The sequence below is a fragment of the Salmo salar genome, chromosome ssa20, assembly GCF_905237065.1.
Source record: "Salmo salar chromosome ssa20, Ssal_v3.1, whole genome shotgun sequence".
NCBI classification, from domain to species: domain Eukaryota; kingdom Metazoa; phylum Chordata; class Actinopteri; order Salmoniformes; family Salmonidae; genus Salmo; species Salmo salar.
The window spans coordinates 31410425-31425486 of record NC_059461.1 but is presented as its reverse complement, the minus strand read 5'-3'; the positions used below and the strand labels follow the sequence as shown (position 1 = coordinate 31425486).

The 15062-nt window shown below is 42.3% G+C and overlaps 2 protein-coding genes across 2 annotated transcripts in view; one reads left to right on the top strand and one right to left on the bottom strand.

Moving 5' to 3' along the window:
* Positions 1–6696, bottom strand: part of zgc:63587 (septin-2) — a 38716-nt gene extending 32020 nt beyond the window's left edge. Inside the window, exon 1 of the mRNA XM_014161492.2 lies at positions 6438–6696. The gene's annotated coding sequence lies outside the window, so the exon portion shown is untranslated. The remainder of the gene's footprint in view (positions 1–6437) is intronic.
* Positions 6697–8151: 1455 nt separating this feature from the next.
* On the top strand, positions 8152–9944 carry cldn5a (claudin 5a). Its single transcript, XM_014161491.2, has one exon. It carries the CDS (start codon positions 8393–8395, stop codon positions 9044–9046), a length of 654 nt encoding a protein of 217 aa, XP_014016966.1. The 5' UTR covers positions 8152–8392; the 3' UTR covers positions 9047–9944.
* The last annotated feature ends 5118 nt before the right edge of the window (positions 9945–15062 follow it).

The following is a 15062-nucleotide window of genomic DNA, read 5'->3' as shown; positions in this document are numbered from 1 at the left end:
GTATATATTTGGCCCGGCAAAGCGGTTTTATCCTCTGATTGAATGGAAGCTGATAATTAACGTTTTTTACTCCGCTGGTCTGGTGAAGAAATTATGAGTGCTCACTGTCAAGACCAAGTACAAATGTATCCGAAACCGAGACACTCAATGTGGCCTCAAGACCGGAGTATTACAACACTGATCTATTGTGTATGGTGGCAGGACCTGATATGTCTGCAGCAGGCGGCATGGCCAGATATCCCTCTCTGTTTCATCAAGCTCTCAGGAGAACAATGGCTGTTTATCACCCAGGTTCCTGAGGCCTTTCATACAGATCACCCCTCCGCCTGGGTAAGAGACGGAACAAGAGCCCACCCGCGGCCCCACTGGCCCACAATCACACACACACTATTAGGGGTCGAAGCACAGAGGTGGTTAGGGTCAGTCAGTGGCATGCCGACGGACGGGGCCCACAAGTCAACAGCTTGCAATATGGATCTTAGCAGGACAGGCAGCACAGTAGTAATAAAGTATGTTTCTTATGTCTGTATTTAAAAAAAAAACTATTTTACCCGCAACCAAATGAGTTTGCCCTACACACTCACAGTCTTGAACAACTAACCTTGTGGGGACAGTCCCATTCAAAATCCTATTTTCCCTAACCCTTACACTAGCTCCTAACCCCCATAGAAATGTTTATTTTTTTTTATTTCACCTTTATTTAACCAGGTAGGCAAGTTGAGAACAAGTTCTCATTTACAATTGCAACCTGGCCAAGATAAAGCAAAACAGTTCGACACATACAACAACAGTAAAACAAACATACAGTCAATAATACAGTAGAAAAATAAGTCTACATACAATGTGAGCAAATGAGGTGAGATAAGGGAGGTAAAGGCAAAAAAAGGCCATGGTGGAAGAAAGTGCAAAGTAGAAATAGAAATAATGGGGTGCAAAGGAGCAAAATAAATAAATACAGTAGGGGAAGAGGTAGTTGTATGGGCTAAATTATAGATGGACTATGTACAGGTGCAGTGATCTGTGAGCTGCTCTGACAGCTGGTGCTTAAAGCTAGTGAGGGAGATAAGTGTTTCCAGTTTCGGAGATTTTTGTAGTTCGTTCCAGTCATTGGCAGCAGAGAACTGGAAGGAGAGACGGCCAAAGGAGGAATTGGCTTTGGGGGTGACCAGCGAGATATACCTGCTGGAGCGCATGCTACAGGTGGGTGCTGCTATAGTGACCAGTGAGCGGAGATAAGGGGGGACTTTACCTAGCAGGGTCTTGTAGATGACCTGGAGCCAGTGGGTTTAGCGACAAGTATGAAGCGAGGGCTAGCCAACGAGAGCGTACAGGTCGCAATGGTGGGTAGTATATGGGGCTTTGGTGACAAAACGGATGGCACTGTGATAGACTGCATCCAGTTTATTGAGTAGGGTATTGGAGGCTATTTTGTAAATGACATCGCCGAAGTCAAGGATCGGTAGGATAGTCAGTTTTACGAGGGTATGTTTGGCAGTATGAGTGAAGGATGCTTTGTTGCAAAATAGGAAGCCAATTCTAGATTTAACTTTGGATTGGAGATGTTTGATGTGAGTCTGGAAGGAGAGCTTACAGTCTAACCAGACACCTAGGTATTTGTAGTTGTCCACATATTCTAAGTCAGAACCGTCCAGAGTAGTGATGCTCGACAGGTGGGCAGGTGCAGGCAGCAATCGGTTGAAGAGCATGCATTTAGTTTTACTTGTATTTAAGAGCAGTTGGAGGCCATGGAAGGAGTGTTGTATGGCATTGAAACTCGTCTGGAGGGTTGTTAACACAGTGTCCAAAGAAGGGCCAGAAGTATACAGAATGGTGTCGTCTGCGTAGAGGTGGATCAGAGATTCACCAGCAGCAAGAGCGACATCATTGATGTATACAGAGAAAAGAGTTGGCCCAAGAATTGAACCCTGTGGCACCCCCATAGAGACTGCCAGAGACCCGGACAACAGGCCCTCCGATTTGACACACTGAACTCTATCAGAGAAGTAGTTGGTGAACCAGGCGAGGCAATCATTTGAGAAACCAAGGCTATTGAGTCTGCCGATGTGGTGATTGACAGAGTCGAAAGCCTTGGCCAGGTCAATGAATATGGCAACATAGTATTGTTTCTTATCTATGGCGGTTACGATATCATTTAGGACCTTGAGCGTGGCTGAGGTGCACCCATGACCAGCTCTGAAACCAGATTGCAGAGCGGAGAAGGTGCGGTGGGATTCTAAATGGCATGTGGGGACTAACAAAATGTCCCCAGTTGGTCAAATTTTTCTTTGTTTACTATTCTTGTGGGGACTTCTGGTCCCCACAAGTATAGTTAAACACATCCACTCTCACACACACACACACACACACACACACACACACACACACACACACACACACACACACACACACACACACGTGTTATTCCTGGACTATCTCTGTGGGAAACAGCTGTAGATTAATTAAGCTGTTCCATTATCGCTGTGGTATTAACACAAAGGCAACACTACGGGAGATACAGGCAGGAGGCAGGCAGCAATAATACTCACTTAATAATACCCATTTAAGGGAGACCTGAGAGAGATTAAACAGTTTGGCGAAGAAGGAAAAATGCCACCTTAGTTAAGCCAAAATCCTGGCATGTGAGGTTTACACTTGATTTATTAGCTGGAGGGGCTGTGGTGGCTGTGAATCTATACACCTTACCTCTTAGTCACACAGTAACTTAAAACAACACATTTAAGCCAGACATAATTATTGAGACCTATGAAAATCTATATTAAATTTGTTATTATTTTTAAATCTATTTTTGCTTGATTTGGTCTCTTGGTTAAGAACCTCTTCCTGAAATTTGCAGCTACAGTCCACTCTGATTTGAGCTATTCTATGACTGGGCAGCGAACTAATAACCTGAACGAAGCCTCATAAAAAGAAAGTTGGCAGACTCACATGTACACACATACACAGTAGGGGGTTTGAAGCTTGACTGTAATAAGTGGTCCTTTGGGGGTCACGAGGTGATGTGGGCAACAATAATAAAGCTGTTATACTCTGTTTCAGGAGCTCTCTACAAGCAATGAAAAGAAAAACCATAACAATGGGCGGAATGAGAAAGCCTTTCAAGCCAGCGGAAACCAGCAGGGCTGTTCATAACACAGACAGAGTACAGAGCACAGGATGGCCCTTTTATGATGATGGGGACAGAAGCGGAAATAGTCAAGCTACAGAAGGGTTTGATGGCAAAGCAAAAATGTTATCATAACATTGTTTCACTATGCACAAAGGCCTAGCTACTGTATGACCAACATGGGATCACAGGGTTAAAATGGCAGAGCAATATAAGTAGAATGTCACATTTTTCTATTTATGTTGTGAAATCCTAAAACTAAAATCAAACTCTGTCACATGCGCCAAATACAACAAGTGTAGGCCTTACTGTGAAATTCTTACAACTATACCACTCCTACAATGCATAAACATCTCAGTACTGACCCAACTTCCATAATGCATGGGTAGTTCTAAGTTTAGCATCTGTGTCCATTACCAAAGCACCAAAGTTCCTTAGAAAGACTGAAAGAAAACAGACCCCATAGCATATCTTCATGACATCATTCTACGAGGTTAGAACTGGACTGTTCTATGGGTGGACACAAATCCTCTTCCAAGCCACTGTCCATTTGCCAGTATTGAGGATTACAACATATCCTGTACAGTACAATTACTGAGAGCACCACTCTGGATCTCCACTTGGACATGTCAGTCTGATTCATGTTGTTTTTCCGTTCACACCACACTACAAAACAAAAGGAAACGTCCCTCCTTGATGAGTGGTGTCAGAGGGCTCCCTCTTAGCACTGTCCTTATGAGATAAGACTAGAGAAAGAGACGGCTCACGCTGAGGTTAATCAAATGGCCAATGGGTATTAGGGTGCCATTTGGGACCTATGAGCCCTGGTCAAAAGTAGTGCACTACAAGTGGGAATATGGTGCTATTTGGGAGGCAGTCTGCGTTTTTCAGGAGTAAGAGGAACTTGGCCCTTGACACTGATAAAACACCAGTTTTATGTTTCCCCGATAATGGATAAGGTCAGAATTTAGAGGGTACGCTGATCCTAGATCTGTGCTCATGGGCAACCTCTACCTAAACCGCCACCATATTTGAGTTCAATATAAGGGTCTCCTATCATGACCTAAACATTCACAATAAAGGCTGCCCCTATATTATCTCCATCCACTCAGAGGGAAATGAAATGTTCATAGACTCCCTGAGCCAAAAGATATGAGCCAAGATGGATGATAGCAGTTCAATAGTGGCCCTCCGCCATCTCTTAGCTCAGAGACACACACAATGAGAATACTTATTATTGTTTCCTACTGTTATTGTGGAGTTGTCTAAACATACAATTTATTTTATCAGGACGTGCTAAACCGTCAGAGGTCAATGATAAATCTGATGTTTAACGGTTATGTCAGGTTCTAGGAATTGAAATGAACTCAGTACAACAACACATGTTTTGGTCACAGACTACATCCATACAGTAACCTATATACACTACATGATCAAAAGTATGTGGACACCTGCTCAGCAAGCATCTCATTCCAAAATCATGGGCATTAATATGGAGTTGGTCCCCCTTTTGCTGCTATAACATCTTCCACTCTTCTGGGAAGGCTTTCCACTAGATGTTGAAACATTGCTGCGGGGACTTACTTCCATTCAGCCACAAGAGGATTAGTGAGGTCGGTACTGATGTTGGGCAATTAGGCCTGGCTCGCAGTCGGTGTTCCAATTCATCCCAAACGTGTTCCATAGGGTTGAGGTCAAGGCTCTGTGCAGGACAGTGAAGTTCTTCCACACCAATCTCGACAAACCATTTCTGTATGGACCTCGCTTTGTGCACGGGCAATGTCATGGTGAAACAGGAAAGGGCCTTCCCCAAAATGTTGCCACAAAGTTGGAAGCACAGAATCGTCTAGAATGTCATTGTATGCTGTAGCATTAAGATTTCCCTTCACTGGAACTAAGGGGCTAACCCCAGACTATTATTCCTCCACCAAACTTTACAATTGGCACTATGCGCGTTGGGGCAGGTAGCGTTCTCCTGGCATCCGCCAAATCCAGATTTGTCCGTCGGACTGCCAGAAAGTGAAACGTGATTCATCCTTCCAGAGAATGCATTTCCACTGCTCTAGAGTCCAATGGCGGCGAGCTTTACACTACTCCAGCCGACGCTTGGCATTGCGCATTGTGATCTTAGGCTTGTGTGCGGCTGCTCAGCCATGGAAACCCATTTCATGAAGCTCCCAACGAACAGTTCTTGTGCTGACGTTGCTTCCAGAGGCAGTTTGGAACTCTGTAGTGAGTGTTGCAACCGAGGACAGGCAATTTTTACACACTACGCGCTTCAGCAGTCCTGCTCTATGAGCTTGTGAGGCTTACCACTTCACGGCTGAGCAATTGTTGCTCCTAGACGTTTCCACAACAGCACTTACAGTTGACCGGGGAAGCTCTAGTAGGGCAGACATTTTACAAACTGACTTGTTGGAAAGGTGGCGTCCTATAACGGTGCCACGTTGAAAGTCACTGAGCTCTTCAGGAAGGCCATTCTACTGCCAATGTTTGTCTATGGAGATTTCATGGCTGTGTGCAGTTACCCCAGGGCTTGGGGAAAATGCCCCTTTTCTCAAAACAGCATTTCATTAAAGAGCTAAAAAAGTGTAAACTGTACTTATTTTCCTTCATAGTTTGTTTGCCTAAGCATGACCATCATCCATATACCACATTTTTACCAAACATTGCTTTTTTGTGTGAACCATTGGACCTTTCCCTCTGGGGATAGTTACCCCTCATACATACATACATACATACATACATACATACATACATACATACATACATACATACATACATACATACTCACAGGCTACTATACACAATGCATTGTCAAAGTCAATATTGTCACAAGTGAAATGTGTGGTTCATGATTTTGTATAATGATTTTGTATTTTTCAACAACAACAAAAAGTTCTCTCTTTGAATTATAAGTTAGGATGTTTAATGTAGCGGAAATGTTTTGGCCTTTTGTTGTCTACTAGTTTTGACGTCCACACCCAGTTTGGGAAAGATTGACATATTCTAAACACGACACTCTATGAAGAATTTACGGCGAATATGTTAGGCATAATTGCATATACTTTACATGGAAACAGTGTACCTTATTGTAAATAGGAAACAGGCCTATCAATTCAACTTTCGAAGCACTATGAAACTCTTTGTTTTATGTCAAACTTCAGCATGAAAAGGTTGCTATTCCAGTGAGTGAGTGGTGTCATGTTGCCAAGTTTCAACTATCTGATCTCGCTAAAAACTCATCCCTTTTCTCTCTTTCTCTCACTCATTCGGTAGACAAGCATTCATATACGACCGTTTGAGACCTTACCTGTGTGTAACTTATGAAATGTAAATAAACAGAAGTATTTTCCCCCTCTTCTTTCTATCCCAGGCCAGGGAAGGGACTCCGGAAACAGCTCCAATGTCCCGCCCTCATCCCATGACGCCCGTTTGTCTTTTTTCATGGGTGGTAGGCAGTGCAACTGGGTTCATTACGGCTCAAACCAGGGTGGAATCAACGATATGCATAGGTAATTCAAGATCCAAGATGGCAGCCATACTGCTCAGTTTCTATACGAGGCGGATATCGTGTATGATGTCACGCTTTGGTTGTTACACGTTATTATATGGGAGTTCGTGAGAGGATACATTATTTCTCATACATTATTGTGTAGGAAGCAGCACTGTGATTCCACGCTTATCAACAGTAACATTGTAACAAGCATCGTCTATGCTAATGTAGCCTACGGGAAGTATCCTAAATGAAAACTTTAAATTCAAGTCGATGCAAACTTGGAAAACAAAACAGTCAAGGAGAGCGTGCATGGTTTTAAAAATTTTTTTCCAATTAAATATATTTCAAGAAATGTTCTGACATATAGACCTAGTCTAGATGTATTAGAAACAGGCGGCATGTAGCCTGGGCGGCAGCTAGTCTAGCGGTTAGGAGCGTTGGGCCAATAATCTGAAGGTCGCAGTTTCGAATCAGAATCACCTTTATTGGCCAAGTAGGCTACATTTACACATAGACTACTCAGAATGTTACTTGGGAGTATGGCGCTGCTAGTGATAGACAATATTTAGAGATAGAATAAAGACAACTGAGTTTAAACAAAGTTTACATACATTTGGTGAAACATATGTCGATGTGGACCTTGAGCAAGGCACTTAACCCTAATTACTCATGTAAGTCGCTCTGGATAAGAGCGTCTGCTAAATGACGTAAATTAAAATGTTTATATACTTAATTATGCCCTGAACCCACCAGAAGCAAAAACAACATTTGTAATGTAACTAACATTACACCTGCTTATGGTCCAGTGAGTCCAGTTTTAGCCTGCAATCAGCATACTGTCACAGCATTAGGCAATCCTAATTGCTTGGTTGGGGCCATTACATAGGCTACATTTGTAATGCAACTAACATAACACCTGCTTATGGTCCAGTGAGTCCAGTCTGTAGCCTGCAAACAGCATACTGTCGACAGCAGTAGACAATCCTAACTGCTCTGGCTGGGGCCATTACATAGGCTATGTGGTGTTTTAGTTTTTTATTAGGCTATTATTACAATGTTCCAAAATATTTTTTTAATTCAATAACATCGAATGTTATACTAAATGATGCACTTCTGGCTAGAACCAGAGTCATATACAGTAGCATATGGGTCTGGCTATGGGTATAACCAAATAATTGTATGTTCTTAAATTCTACTAAATTGGAAATAAGAGCCCAGCAATTATGTTTGGTTCAAAATCATATAATTTAGTTATTGTGAAGGCTATTCCAGTAATGAGCAACTTAGTTAGAATATGTTTTATTACAGCCTAGGGTCTTACAAGTCCTCTGCGTTTGTTCCCAACCCTATAGTCAACCGACTAACTGTTCTCGCACGCACGCACAAAATGCGGTCTCCTGGCTTTGTTCATTCTCATCCAACATCCCTGCCTCCTCATTGGTGCTGAGAGGATGCGGTGACTTCTGATTGGGTGAAAGTTTTTCCTCTGGCTTTAGCACTTGTGGAGTCACCCCCACCCCTCAAAACATATAATTGGTCAAGCCGCTCTATGCGTTCAGTTGTTTTTACAGTTAGAAACATACTGACTAAAACGACAGCCTGTTGTAGACTATTTGTAGCAAGAGTGATGTAAGGAGTCTCAAACAAATCGACGCTGTCTGAATCTGTCTGAAGCTCAGATATTCCAAAGCGCAGCATCCACATAAAGACGCGTTGTTCACGCACAGAGGACACAAATTATAACAAATATCCCTTAAAAAGTAGCGAAGATGGTGTCCGCTGGACTGGAGATCCTTGGGTTGGGGCTGTGCGTCATTGGCTCGCTCCTGGTGATGGTGGTGTGCGGGATGCCCATGTGGAAGGTAACGGCGTTCATCGAGGCCAACATTGTGGTGGCTCAGACCATCTGGGATGGGCTCTGGATGTCCTGTGTGGTGCAGAGCACCGGCCAGATGCAGTGCAAGGTGCACGACTCTGTCCTTGCGCTCGGCCACGACCTGCAGGCGGCGCGAGCCCTCACCGTCATCTCGTGTGTGTTTGGCGTGCTGGGGCTGATGGTGGTGATCGCCGGGGCGCAGTGCACCAACTGCATTAGCGCCGAGAACGTCAAAACCCGGGTGGTAAACGCCGGAGGGGTCATCTACATCACCAGTGGGTTGTTTGTGTTAGTTCCTCTCTGCTGGATGGCCAACAACATCATCTCTGACTTCTACAACCCACAGGTGCCCGCGTCCAAAAAGAGGGAGATCGGGGCCGCGCTCTACATCGGTTGGGCGGCCACGGCGCTCCTGCTGATCGGGGGCGCGCTACTCTGCTGCTCTTGTCCTTCTAACGGGAATTCGGGCTATTCGGCCAAATATTCCCCGACCAAACGGGCCACACCGAACGGGACCGGAGACTATGACAAAAGGAATTACGTGTAGCCCTGCTTCCCACCTTCGGGATGCGGTAGCTATGCTGTGCGTAAATGTGCTGTGATCTTTTGAAAAACTATTTTTTTAACGTATTTTTTGCACCTGCAGTTTACTCTGAACATTGAAATCAATTAAAGCATAATTTTGTTACACAGACTATAAACTAAACACAATATTGGAGAACATATTTGTTCATCATTTTTGCAAACAGCAGAAAATAAACTTTTTGGAGACTATGCATATACGTCTGGATATAAAGTGATAGCCAATGACAAAAATGAGCGTCTTTGTTTTAGGTACCTGTATTTTTAAATGTCCTAGTCTATATTTTCTATGATCGCTCATAATCCCTTGCATTTTGAAATGTTTACCATTGTGAGGTTTTTTTTCCTAAAGGAAGATTATACGACTGAATATATCCACAGTTTTTTTTACTTCAGTGTAGGCTACAGTTTCTGTGATTTCGGAGTAATAGCACTGCAAACCACCTAAAAGGTTTTTGGATAGTGGATTTTTGCTTCATGGGACTGTGGGACGAGCTAAAAAAATAAATGTAGGATAGGCCTATTTTTAAGGAAAACACAACTCAGGCGTCCTTATATGTGTCTATAATAGTGGAATATAAACTATTTTACAAAAATTAGGACCATAGATTTAGATGCCAAATATAGGATGTCCAGTCCACTTCACCTATCTTAAGATGAAATTTTTAAAAGTTTGCAAATGTGAGTTTTATATCTGTATGTAGAAGCTGTGCTGGATGTGTTTCTTGTCATGAATTTGTAGGAATACACTGCTGTTTTACTAACTGGATTTGTTGATGTTTGATGTAAAGATCCATTATATATTTCATGCAATATTCTTTCCAATGTTAAACTGAGATTAAACTGATATCGTCTTAAACGTATTTGTTCTACCGTGTTTTATTTAAACAAATCGAAATGTAGTTGAAACAATATAATAAATTGGGCATCAGAACATGTAGTTTGCAAATCTTCAATATTATTTATGTCTGGGCCTGACGCCTGCGTTGAGTTCCCCAGCAGGATAAAGTATTTTGGTGAACTACAGAAATCTAGATGACAATAACCATTCAGAAAGAGTGGGGCTCTGCTGTTAAGCACACAATACTCCCCGACCCATCCCCCTTTCAGACAGCTCTTTCTCACCCCACCGCGCTGTTTAAAAGGCGTGCAAATTCGAATGTCTTTCCACCACTATCGCTCTTTCCCGCCAATGGAGGGGTTTGATTTTGTAGGCCTGTGTGATTGTGGGTTGTAGATTGACTGATTGTGTTGGCAAAACAACTTTTTGGGTGAGATGAAAAAAGTTCTGACCTTTTCTGTTAAAATACATTCCCAACTTTCGGTGTCTTTGAGTTAAAATAAAATGATTTCCTGTAATTATTGTTTTAAAATACTAGGCCTACATTATGCAAATATTTTTTTTAGTTTTAACTTAATTAACAAAAACATCTGTCATGTAAACTATTGGTATTCTCAGAGCTGATTATGAATGCCCCGTGTTCGAAGCTTTGGCTGGATTTTCAAAGCTTACTTATACTTTAGCTGGCCACATAAGTCTTAGTGGGTCATATGCCCACTTATAACTAGAACATGTAAAGGTCATTCACCAGCTTAACTGAATCGAGGTAGATATGAGTTGGGCTGATTATCTTTTGGTGAAAAAACGACAACGACATTATTAGTAGAGAGAAAAATGATGTCCAACAACTGCATGTAGGCTATGCAATTGACATTTTAGCCAAAAGTGGCCAAGAGCCACTTGATAGAACTCCATTGTGAATAAACATCTTAGCGTGCACTTGCAGATGCCCATCCCAAACGTTCACTGTAACTTTTCGCTGAGGACAACCTAGGCATCGCATCACTCCCCTAACCCCCTCTATAGGCATTCCGACTCTGGTGTGTATCTGGTGTTTCAGCACAAAGAAGCAGTATGGTCTGTCGGGAATGGGCTAGGCTGTTATTTGGGGACTGTCTGGGGTGTAGAGTTGGGGGTGCACCTCTAAAATGACCCCCATTCCAGAGAGAAAAGAGGCAACGTCACTCAATGGGCTCTTGCCATGGTAACGGTTTAGGACCTGCTGTTGCCTAGCGACAGGGTCTATGATGTGGTGGTATGGATGAGCCTCATAAAGGCCCAGCCTGGGGACATTCCAAAGACCCACACCCACCCAGCCACACACAGACTCCCCGCCTGTAACCTAACGTAGCAGTCATAAAAGAAACGCCTGAAACTAGATCCCCTATATGCTGGTCTTGACGAGAAGAAGAAAAAAACTGTTGGGGAGGTTCTCTACTGCGCTGTTCAACCAATCCGGTAAATGTGGAGGGAGTTAAGATGGAGTGTCGCCTTGTTAATGTCCAAAAGCAGAAGTCGCGTCACAGGCTCTCTTTCCATTTCCCCTGAAAACCGGAACATCTGCAGAGGCAACGGACAGGGAGAAGGGATTTACGAAAAGCCAGTAATTCAGCAATGACCACAGCAACAATAACTATGTGTAAGAACGTAAGCAGTGGTGTAGAGGTGCCAGGAGAATTGGGTATACAATCATTTAGCTTATTTTTGTCCTAACAGCCCCCCTGGTAAAGGACAGGTGCCCTGTGTGGAAAATTATATGATAAACAGTGACATAGGCTACGCTCTGAATAACCTAAAATGATCAATCACCTATTGGTATTTCACAGTTAGTCCAGCCCAAGCTGTACTGTGCAAGTAGGCTAATTGAAACTGATAAATGAGGCTGTCAACTGAGTCAGAAATTCGCCGGTTTTAGATTTCAAGATTTCCAGGAAAGCTTGCGAAACAAACCAAACAGACCAGGTCGGGGCTTGGTGTTTGAGAAGTCAATGAGAGAAGTGAAACATTATTCTTTATTTGTTCATTTTCTCGAAATCTAATGGCCCAACCTAGATTCGAGACAGTGTCTTAAGTAGTTGAACCTATTATTACTCCAACCTCGTGAAATTGACAAACTGATACGTTTTCATTTTCGTCCAAAACTATTTTATATCGAAGGAGTCCCTTTGATTTGATGGCCTGCACATGCTCAGTTCGGCGCGAGACGACCGTTAGACCGGATTAAGTGTTTCTATTCATGACCAACGTCGCCATGACATCGTCTACAATGGTGCAAATAATAATTTTGACAGGTAGACGACTTTGTAACTGGTTAACATGTAATATAGAACGTTTTTGGGAAAGCTTTTCCATCTACCAGAAGATTAGGCCTATCATTAGCATCACTATATTTTCCCTTTTCCTTAATTGTTTGAAACCTGGGTGTTTTACTTCATATTATGGATGTCTTTCCTTGCTTTTTTACATGTATTTTTTATTTAACCTTTATTTAACTTTCCTTGCTTCAAAGTAGCCTATAGCCAAAATCCCACCATAGAAAGATGGAGGCAATTATTTTTAGAGTTCCTCATGCCTTCTCCTGTTGTATTGGTTTTCTTTAAACTTTCTTTCATTGTCTAGCATCCAATGGCATTATCCTAGTCATATTATCAACCCATGATAGTTGTTGTATCTTTAAATCACCCCTCTTTCTAAAATTCTAACGATATTTCAATATCTGTCCATGAAACCCCTCACATGTGAACGGTATTTTCCCGCAAATTGAATTTTGGAACATTCACGCGTAGGCCCTCCAGCATTTGTACATTTGAAACTAAACATTCTGATCTGGTCCATCTGCACTATTAATTGATACAGTGTGTACCTCCACTACCCTACTTTGAAACGTATCAATGGGGATTAGGACGTGAGTTTATGCAATGTCCACTATAAAAATAAGTGGACATATGGCATATACCATCCACCACACCACTGAATGTAAGATCTCAGCGGTTCATTCTGTTCGAGCCATCATTTGTTAAAGAAAAAAATAACTATCCAAAATGTTGACAATAAAAACTACAGATAAGAAATATTAAACTTTATTGAATTACTCATATTGCACTACTAATATCCTACTCCATCACAACACAATTCATTCTTATCATAAAGAAAACATGTGCCCAATGTGATACAATATGCCAATATTAATCTCAGTAGAATCATTGGGAACACAGTGTTAACCGGTAAACTTGACCTAACTGGGAGAGAGATTGAGACACGAAAAGGAGGGAGTTGGCGCGGGAGTTGAAAATCCCCCTGATCAATTTCGATTTATCGCCCTAATGGTTAAGGTTAGAAATTGGAGAGGGTAAGCTGATCCAAGATCTGTGTTTAGGGGTTACATCAACCCAGTGCAGTGGTTGGAAATTGGGATGAGTTTTTGGCCTCGTTTGACTGGTAAGGCGAAAGCAACCGGCTGTACAGTAGAAAGTCGAGAAGTGAAGTCGGGAGGCGCATCTGCGACAGCCGAAAGTCAGACACTGATGTGGTTTTCCAACAGCAAGTCTCAGTGCAACATGGCAGTGTTGACATTGTTTAAAAAATGATTTATGTCGAAATAAACATGTCTCCAACCCCCATATCACACACTCACAAACGGAAATATATGTGTAAGCTACATTGTACAATCAATTGGTGAGAGAGAGAGAGAGAGAGACTCAAATATCACGTTCATTAATTTGTACATTTCCACTGTAGCCTGCTAGTATTGAGACCCCTTGACTTTTCCATATTTCGTTACGTTACACTTACAGCCTTATTTTAAAATGGATTTATAAATTCCTCAGCAATCTACACACAATACCTAATGACAAAGCGTAAACAGGCTTTTCGATTTTTTTGCGAATTAATACAAAATAAAAAACATAAATACCTTATTTAAATAAGTATTCAGAACCTTTGCAATGACACTCGAAATTGAGCTCTGGTGCATCCTGTTTCCATTGATCATCCTTGAGAAGTTTCTACAACTTGATTGGAGTCCACCTGTGGTAGATGCAATTGATTGGACATGATTTTGGAAAGGCACACACCTGTCTATATAAGGTCCCACAGTTGACAGTGCATGTCAGCGCAAAAACCAAGCCAGGAGGTTGAAGGAATTGTCTGTTGAGCTCTGAGACAGGATTGTGTTGAGGCACAGATCTGGGGAAGGGTACCAAAACATTTCTGCAACATTGAAGGTCCCCAAGAACACAGTGGTTCCATCATTCTTAAATGGAAAAAGTTGGAACCACCAAGACTCTTCCTAGAGCTGGCCGTCCGTCCAAACTGAGCAATCGGCGGACAAGAGCATTTGTCAGGGAGGTGACCAAGAACCCGATGGTCACTCTGACAGAGCTCGAGAGTTCCTCCGTGGAGATGGGAGAACCTTCCAGAAGGACAACCATCCTTGCAGCACTCCACCAATCAGGCCTTTATGGTAGAGTGGCCAGAGAGAGAGAAAGAAAGAGCACTGACATTCTGAATAAACAAAATACTGTACTTGGTTTCATATCAAGCTTCTACACCCTATAACAGGATTCTGGTAGGAGCATACAGTTGAAGTTGAAAGTTTACATACACCTTAGCCAAATACATTTAAACTCAGTTTTTCACAATTCCTGACATTTAATCCTAGTAAACATTCCCTGTTTTAGGTCAGTTAGGATCACCACTTTATTTTAAGAATGTGAAATGTCAGAATAATAGTAGAGAGAGTGATTTATTTCAGCCTTTATTTCTTTCATCACATTCCCAGTGGGTAAGAAGTTTACACACACTCAATTAGTATTTGGTAGCATTGCCTTTAACTTGGGTGAAACGTTTCGGTAGCCTTCCACAAGCTTCCCACAATAAATTGGGTGAATTTTGGCCCACTCCTCCTGACAGAGCTGGTGCAACTAAGTCGGGTTTGTAGGCCTCCTTGCTCGCACATGTTTTTTCAGTCCTGGCCACACATTTTCTATAGGATTGAGGTCAGAGCTTTGTGAGGGCCACTCCAATACCTTGACTCTGTTGTCCTTAAGTCATTTTGCCTCAACTTTGGAAGTATGCTTGGGGTCATTGTCCATTTGGAAGACCCATTTGCAACCAAGCTTTAACTTCCTGACTGATGTCT